Source organism: Mercurialis annua, linkage group LG3 (assembly GCF_937616625.2).
Source record: "Mercurialis annua linkage group LG3, ddMerAnnu1.2, whole genome shotgun sequence".
Lineage (NCBI taxonomy): Eukaryota > Viridiplantae > Streptophyta > Magnoliopsida > Malpighiales > Euphorbiaceae > Mercurialis > Mercurialis annua.
In genome coordinates, this window is record NC_065572.1 from 11,606,568 (window position 1) to 11,614,171 (window position 7,604).

The window sequence follows — 7,604 nt, forward strand, 5'->3', positions numbered from 1 at the left end:
TATCTTTTACTCTGTCCTTTAGCATTGGATTGGTAAAGCGCTAGACCTTAAACTAGCCCTTTCAATAAATAAACAAAAGTATATACCAGTGTTTTAAAAACCGGACCGGACCGGCCAGTCGAACCGGTTGAACCGCGAACCGGCCAGTGATCCGGTTTGAAACTGCGAAAAACCGGATCGGTTGGTTGGACCGGGTTGGACCGGTTGAACCGGATTGAACCGGTAAAAATGGATATTAAACCGGGTTAAACCGGTAAAAAACAGGTGAATCGTAAATTTTTTGAATTTTTTTAAATTTATCAAACCGGTTGAACCGGTCATTAAACCGGTTCAACCGGTTGAACCGAAAACCGGTGGCCTCACCGGTTCGGCCACCGGTTCGATTTTTAAAACACTGGTATATACATGAGGGCATGAAAAAATTGTATAATTTTAAAGGAAAAAGTTAAAAATATAATACGCTTGAGAATGAAATTTTGAATAAATACTTTTAAAAAACAAATAAACAAAAAAGCATATAGGGGGTGTAATTTCCTCTTTCATAAATCATGAATTTAGAAAGTTTTCCATTTCATACAGCTCCCTTTTTGTTTACATTTTTCAACAAACAAAATAATACATGAACGTAGAAAATAAGCACATGCAACATTATTAATTCAATATAATTTTAAGTGGATCATCTCCGATCACTTTGGGATACGAAGATAAAGAGGAATAGGGTTACGAGCGGGAGGAGGTGAGTCCCAAACAGAGAAAGCACTTTGCGAATTCATCCAATTTTTTGTCATGTCTGGATAATGACGATCAAGCACATCTTTTAGAGTCTCTGTAGTATTCACCCATTCTAGTCCCTTCTTTGTGTACGTTTCTTCATTGAAATGGCTTGTGAAAAACCTATCTGCTTCTAGCCTCCTGCACAAGTCATAAAAAATAATGAAATTTCACATCATTGTTCTCAAAACTGAATTACTCACCAAATTAGAAGGGTTGTCGATTCCCGATTCAACCAGTCGGAGACGATCATTCTCTAAAAAATTCTTCTTTAAATTTTCAATTTTTTATTAGTAAATATGTTTTTCCCTATTTAAGTGGTCTTGTTAGATCAAGCATCTAAAACTATGTTGTATGTACTTGATGTTATTTAAATGGCTTAAAATCATTCACGGTCTCTAAGTTTAAGGCCTCCGATCACTAAAATCCCTAAGTTTCATTTTCGGTCCAGAAATACCCTAAGCTTCAATTTGCAACCACGGAAGTCCTTTTGCCCCAAAAACGCATAAATACCCCTAGTTAAAAAATAATAAATCTAATCAAACCAACCCCAACCTAACTAAATTTAATGTACCTACCCAATTCTCTAACTGCCACTCATTTACCCACTCAATCCAAATACCGCCACTCACCACCACTCCACCCGCAACCGTCGCTCCACCTGCCACCTCACCCACCCACCGTTGTCGTTTTAGGATGAGCAGACATTTTAATTTTAATCAATCAAACATCTTGATCGGAATTTTAAATTTAACAGTATTTTAGTCTAGCTGGATTAACCATCAAATTTAGTAAAAAAACAACCTGGAATAAATTTTTGCATATAAAATAAATAATCAATTTTTAAAAAAAGTACATTTAAATGATTCAGATAAATTTCAGCATATCAAGGTCGAACATGTTCTAATTTGATTAAAATCTTTAAACACTAAATTAAATGAAAATCATAAATTTTAGATTGAAAAATGGGATTCAAATTTTAAAAATATTACTTCTTTTAAAAAAACTATTTTAAAATAATACTTGAAATAGCCTTTTGTATATAATTATATAGTGGCTAATTAATTAAAAAATATTAATTAAAATCAAAATGTTACCTTGTCGCCATGAGAAGGAATACGACGAATGCAGTTTCACTGATAGCAAATCCGGGGATCTTCTTCTCTGCCATGAGACCCACAAGAAGATCAAGTTCTTCAACATCATTATCGTACACCTCACTTAGTTCTTTGATAGCTTCTTTATCATTCGTCAGATCTTCCCATTTGGAAATTGGGATCAACAATAGGGACCTCCTGAAATCATTGTACCTTGCTATATTTCTCTCCCTGTCCCTATAAACTGCATTAATCATCAACAAAACCATCAGCTTCTTCCAATAGTTTGTTATGTACGAGAATTGAATTAAAAAGAGTTAACACCGAAATCAAACCGAACCAATAAAATAAATTTTTTATGCTTTGAAACCAAAGTGAAACGTATTTGTTGATTTTGTTAAAGAAATCGATTTCAGCTTAAGGGATGAACTTGAACTAAAATGTACCAATTAAATCAAGAAATATTATAAAATTTATATGTAAAATTTCTTGCGAATGTTAAAAAGTTAATTAATTTAAATTAAGGCATTGATGAATCTGTAGTATATTACCTTCGAGAGCTGCTAGGTCGATATGGTCAGATCTTTCAGTGCCATCAAGATTATGTGGTATAATATTTCTAAACCAAACTGGATAGTTCCACAGCTCCAAGGCTCCACAAGCTTGATGACCCATCGATACCATTTGTGCAGCGAATCCAATTTTTGCTACAGTTTTTTCTCCTTCTAGTCCTATCAGCTTTTCCATAGGAACCCTGCAAATTATTTAAAATTGTTAGGATCTACTTGAAATATTCATGAAGAGAGAAATTGTACTTGTGGTATGATATGTAGTTGATTTTGAGGTTATCAAATTATTGTGTTTTTTAAATTTGGTGAACAAATTTTAATTTGTTTAGTTTGATTATTAAACTTTAATTTTATTTCAATATAAAATTCTCAGACCAAAAATGCATACATGGAAAACATACCATGTATGTTTAATTTGAAATAAAACCTCCCTGACAATGAAATTATACAAATATGGCAATTTTTAAAAAAACAAAATCAGCAAAATTTAATTGTCATGTGTCGAAATATATTTACCATGTTTGGCCAGAAAAAATTTCTTTTGAAATAAAGTTAAAATTAAATAAATTAAATTTGCTCATCAAAAAAAAAAAAAGTAAGCTGAATACTTTCATGGGGTATTAAACTTGTGAAGGTATTAAACTATATGAGAGTTTCAAAATGGGTATTGAACTTTTTTTTGTTAGAAAATGGATACTGAACTATATAAAACGTTACAAAATGGATACTCTCAGTCACATGTTCTCCACTGATTGGACGAAGTAAGAATGGGTCAGCAAAAAATGGCTGAGAATACCCATTTTGTAACGTTTTGCGTAATTCAGTATCCATTTTATAACAAAAAAAGTTCAGTATCCATTTTGAAACTTTCGCATAGTTCAGTATCCTTCCAAGTTTAATACCCTACTTTCATGATTAGTACAATAGAGACATACTGTTTGATTAACGGTAGAGATTTATTGACACCGGGCTTAGCTGAAACGTCTCTTAGGGCAAGAGTATCAGGTAGAAGAGCGTGCATTCTGTAAACACTTGCGAATTCTTCGGTTAGAGAATAAGGGACACCATGATTGTCGGGTTTTTTTAGACCCACAAGACCACCCAAGACTACTCCTCCCACATGTCCATATGTGTCCTTAAATTTCTTTCCCAATATTCCATACCTGACATTCATTTTTAAAAACCAAAATCATTATATAAATTTTAATTAATCATATTCCAAAATTATGGTCTATAATGGAATTTATAATGCAAAAATTCAGGAGTTCAAATTCTAGTATCATAAGCTATTATCCATAGATATTAAACTCTATAGATCACTTAGCTTTCCTCAAATTACAAAAAAGTCACTAAAAAAACTTTTGTTACAAAATGGTCATTGAACTATAACTTTTATTATAAAGGGGTTCAGCCATCTAAAACGTTGCGTTTTAAGCAAAAACGCAACATTTATGCTTACGTAGAAAGCCACAATTACAAAAAGGAACATAGTTCATTGACCTTTTTGTAATAAGAGATATTATCTAGTGACATTTTTGTAATTCACGAAAAGTTTAGTGTTATTTTTGTAACAACATAAACATTTTTGTAGTAAAAGGTATAGTTCAATGACCATTATTAGTGATCTTTCTGTAATTTGAGTAAAGTCTAATGATCTATAGAGTTTAATATCCTATAATCCATCTTAGTCAAATCAAATATTGTTCACTAAAATTCAAAATTTGAAACTCAACTTGATCAAGTTTTATTTGAAAATTTGACCTCGAGTTTGAAATGGGTTGGATAATTAAAAATTGAACTTGATTCTTCTTAACTCGATTAGTTCTATAAAAAAAATTGAAAACTAATTTTTTATTTAGAAGTAAGATATTATATAGAATTATAGAATATAAATATAAATTAATTGAAATGTTGAATTAATTTTGTAAGCTTGTCGAGTCAAGTATCTTGATATTCGAACTAAATTCGATAGTTGACTCAAGTAGTTGGATCTTGAATTCGACTTGATTAACATTGAATCGACTTTGAATATTATTCGAATAAATCTCAAGTTAATTCAACTAGTTATATTATTCGAATAAATCTCAAGTTAATTCAACTAGTTATATTATTATATTATATATTTGTGTGTGTACGTGTATGTGTGATTGGGAAGTAATAAAGAGGTTAAATTACCAATTGGCACGCATTCCTGCTAATAAAGTATCAGTTTTCAAAAGTTCTACAGTCCAATCAATAGTGTGAATCTTTGCAATAACAGCAGCAGTCACTAATCTTGAATGCCTGTATAAATCTTCATCGTCTAAATCTGGATATTCCCTCTGAAATATCACAAAAGTAAAATACTAAAAATGACAATCTTCAACTTGAGAGCATTAGTTTTTTTAAGCTAAAAAATAGTTTTATGGCGAAATGAATACCTTGAGAGCATCACAGACAGCGTTATGCTCCTTAACGAAGAGAGCCTGCAAAGTGGAGACACCGGCCCAACTATTGCGAATATCTCCAGATATAGCAACGCCATTTTCGTCATGGAGAAGAAGTCCATCTTCTGATATTTTCAGCTTCCCATCTTTGAATGTTCTTACCTTATTCAGCCATTCTGTGTTGCTGCCATAGATTACGCTTCCGTCCCTGCACATTTCACACATTTATACACATTAATGAATCATCTATTCGACCTTTATCGTATATATTTATGTTGGTACATGTTGAAATTTTAAATAAAGAAAAATGCATTGTTGAGTAATGAGAGTGGAAAGTTTTGTGGATTCGTACGTTTGAAACTAAATTGGTAAAACTTGTACGTATTTATGTACAAAATGTATCTAATTTCGCTTCTATAACATTGCGCCAAGTAAGTTTCTTAATTATTTGGTCCAACCGTCCAAAGTACAAGTAACAAAAAACTGTTGAAGGCTTAAATAGTAAGAAAATAATTAAAATATCTTATTTGCTTTTTTGGAAAAAATGAAGGGTTATTTTCTATCTTCTACCTATTTATTAATTGTTCGAATAATTTGTTGGTTGTAGCTTAATTTGGCATATTTTATTATCCCCTGAAATATTAATTAATTAACTTCTTACCACCAAGGAGTACGAATGTTCTTGCCGCCGGTCTTAATCTCGTAGAAGCCAGTAGGAACTTCCTTTGTCTTGTAGAACTTGAATGATTTCAGAGGACATTGGCTTTCTACTTCTCTGGGTGCTTTCAACTCGATCTGTTTACATTTAATTTCAATGAACAAAGTTAAAAAATACACAAAATTAATTAGTAAAACATCCTAATAACAAAATTATTATTTTCTTTAATTTAATTTTCCTTTAATCTGCTCAATTGAATTGAATTTTACTTATACTATGAAAATTGATAGGGACGAATTAGCCTTCTCGGAAGAAGAAGAAGAGATCCGCTCTCTAGCCGACTGATTGCCGTTGATCATATAATTGACGATGGATCGGATTGTCATACTTTTTTTAATATATAAAATTGTATTCCCATTTATTTAATTAGTTTTTAAGTTATATATGGTAATGAGTATATATATGTACAAACCTGTTCAGTATCCTCCAAGTGATCGATCCAATCATGAATCATAAACTGAATCCAAGAAGCTGCAATTATGTTAAATTGCTTCCCTGTGTCTATGAACTTTCTCCTTGCTAGTAGTTTCGTAGCTACCACCATTGGATCTGGCTTCTTCAACTACATGCCAAATTAATGGTACGAATATTACTATTTAATTCTAAGAACTTTAAAATTCAAACTCGGTCGGCATTCTATATTTTATAAACAATACAAACATTATGTTTATTTTATTCTAATTGCAAATAATTAATCACTATCTACTACTATATGCTCCCATTATTTTACTAAAATATTTTAAATACTTTATTTTCTTCAAGAAAATGTAACTATCTATCTTTTTAGGGTTTATTCATGTTAACAGGAAAATATATACCTTATGTTTCTGATGAACAGGGGCCATATTTCGGCCAAAAAACGTTCCTTCGCTCCCAGCAACTTCATTGAAAGGATCGTTATATTTTCCATCGTCTGTTTGATAAGGATAATCCAACGGATTGAAGCGAACTCCTACTGGAGTTGTACCGACGTTCACTAGGTTATATTCTTGATGCAGATGCCGGCGTAGGGAGAGATAAACCATGCCTAAAATCACCGGTAACTTGTGCCATATCCCTAGCTTATCAATGGAATGCACAATCTGCATGCAAATGAACATAAAATAAAATTATGAGCTGTATGTACTATTTTTGCTAATCTTATAGTAAAAATTGAACTAAAAAACATAAAACAAAGTTAAAATGTGTGAATTTAATTACAAGGAAAATAAATTTGTCGAGGATGGTCATCCTAGCAACAATTTCATGAAAATCGTCATGGACGAAGAGTTTGAATTGAGAATTTATGAGAGATTTCAAAGAAGACATTAGCAAAGAAAGCATTTTTGTTTTTTTTTTTAGAATCTTGATGGTGAAACTTCTTGATAAAATCTATTGGTATTTATAGAATAAATAATTGGATAGAAACTATAGCAAACCTATAATTTTCTTTATAGCACATGCGGCTTGAAATGTGATGACCAAATCAGACAAGAACACAAATCAATTACTACATGTTTTTTTATATGAAATTACTTTGTTTATTTATCAAGTGGGGCTGCCTAGCTAGAAAGTTCCAATGCAAAAAATAAAACAATAGAAATAGCAGCCAATCAAGAATAGTCATCGGCTAATATTATTACCTAACCCATCAATTTCCAGTGAAATACTAAATAATATTGCAGTTTGTATGGCGATATTTATAAGGACAAAGCGTGCGTCAATTAATATTTCAACTTGCAATACTTTTCACTTTAATGATTATGTCACATCTCGAGAAATCTCAAATTCTTCTTTCTTAGTTGTGTTTCCCTTTTTTTGCCTATGGACTACTAAATATCGTCCCTTGTTTGTTATCCACCGCCTCTATTATCATCTAAATACCCATTATCCTATTTTCATTTTAAAAATAATAAACTAAATTTTCTCAACTCATTCAAACTCCAATGAATAGAAATAGTGATTATTCAGTAAAAATATCGGAAAGGGAGCGAGATATCGGACGGAAACCTAAGGTAAGCGTTCGATTTACGTGTTTTGTATT

General features: G+C 31.6%; 1 protein-coding gene across 1 annotated transcript; it reads right to left on the reverse strand.

Moving 5' to 3' along the window:
- Positions 1 to 518: 518 nt before the first annotated feature.
- LOC126671823 (alpha-dioxygenase PIOX-like) lies at positions 519 to 6,940 on the reverse strand. The gene is made up of 10 exons (XM_050365629.1): positions 6,782 to 6,940; positions 6,400 to 6,663; positions 5,994 to 6,143; positions 5,525 to 5,658; positions 4,858 to 5,071; positions 4,613 to 4,758; positions 3,373 to 3,600; positions 2,420 to 2,622; positions 1,869 to 2,112; positions 519 to 912 (listed from the first exon to the last, which is right to left on the reverse strand). The coding sequence occupies exons 1-10, from the start codon at positions 6,902 to 6,904 to the stop codon at positions 687 to 689; spliced, it is 1,932 nt and encodes a 643-aa protein (XP_050221586.1). The 5' UTR covers positions 6,905 to 6,940; the 3' UTR covers positions 519 to 686.
- Positions 6,941 to 7,604: the final 664 nt, after the last annotated feature.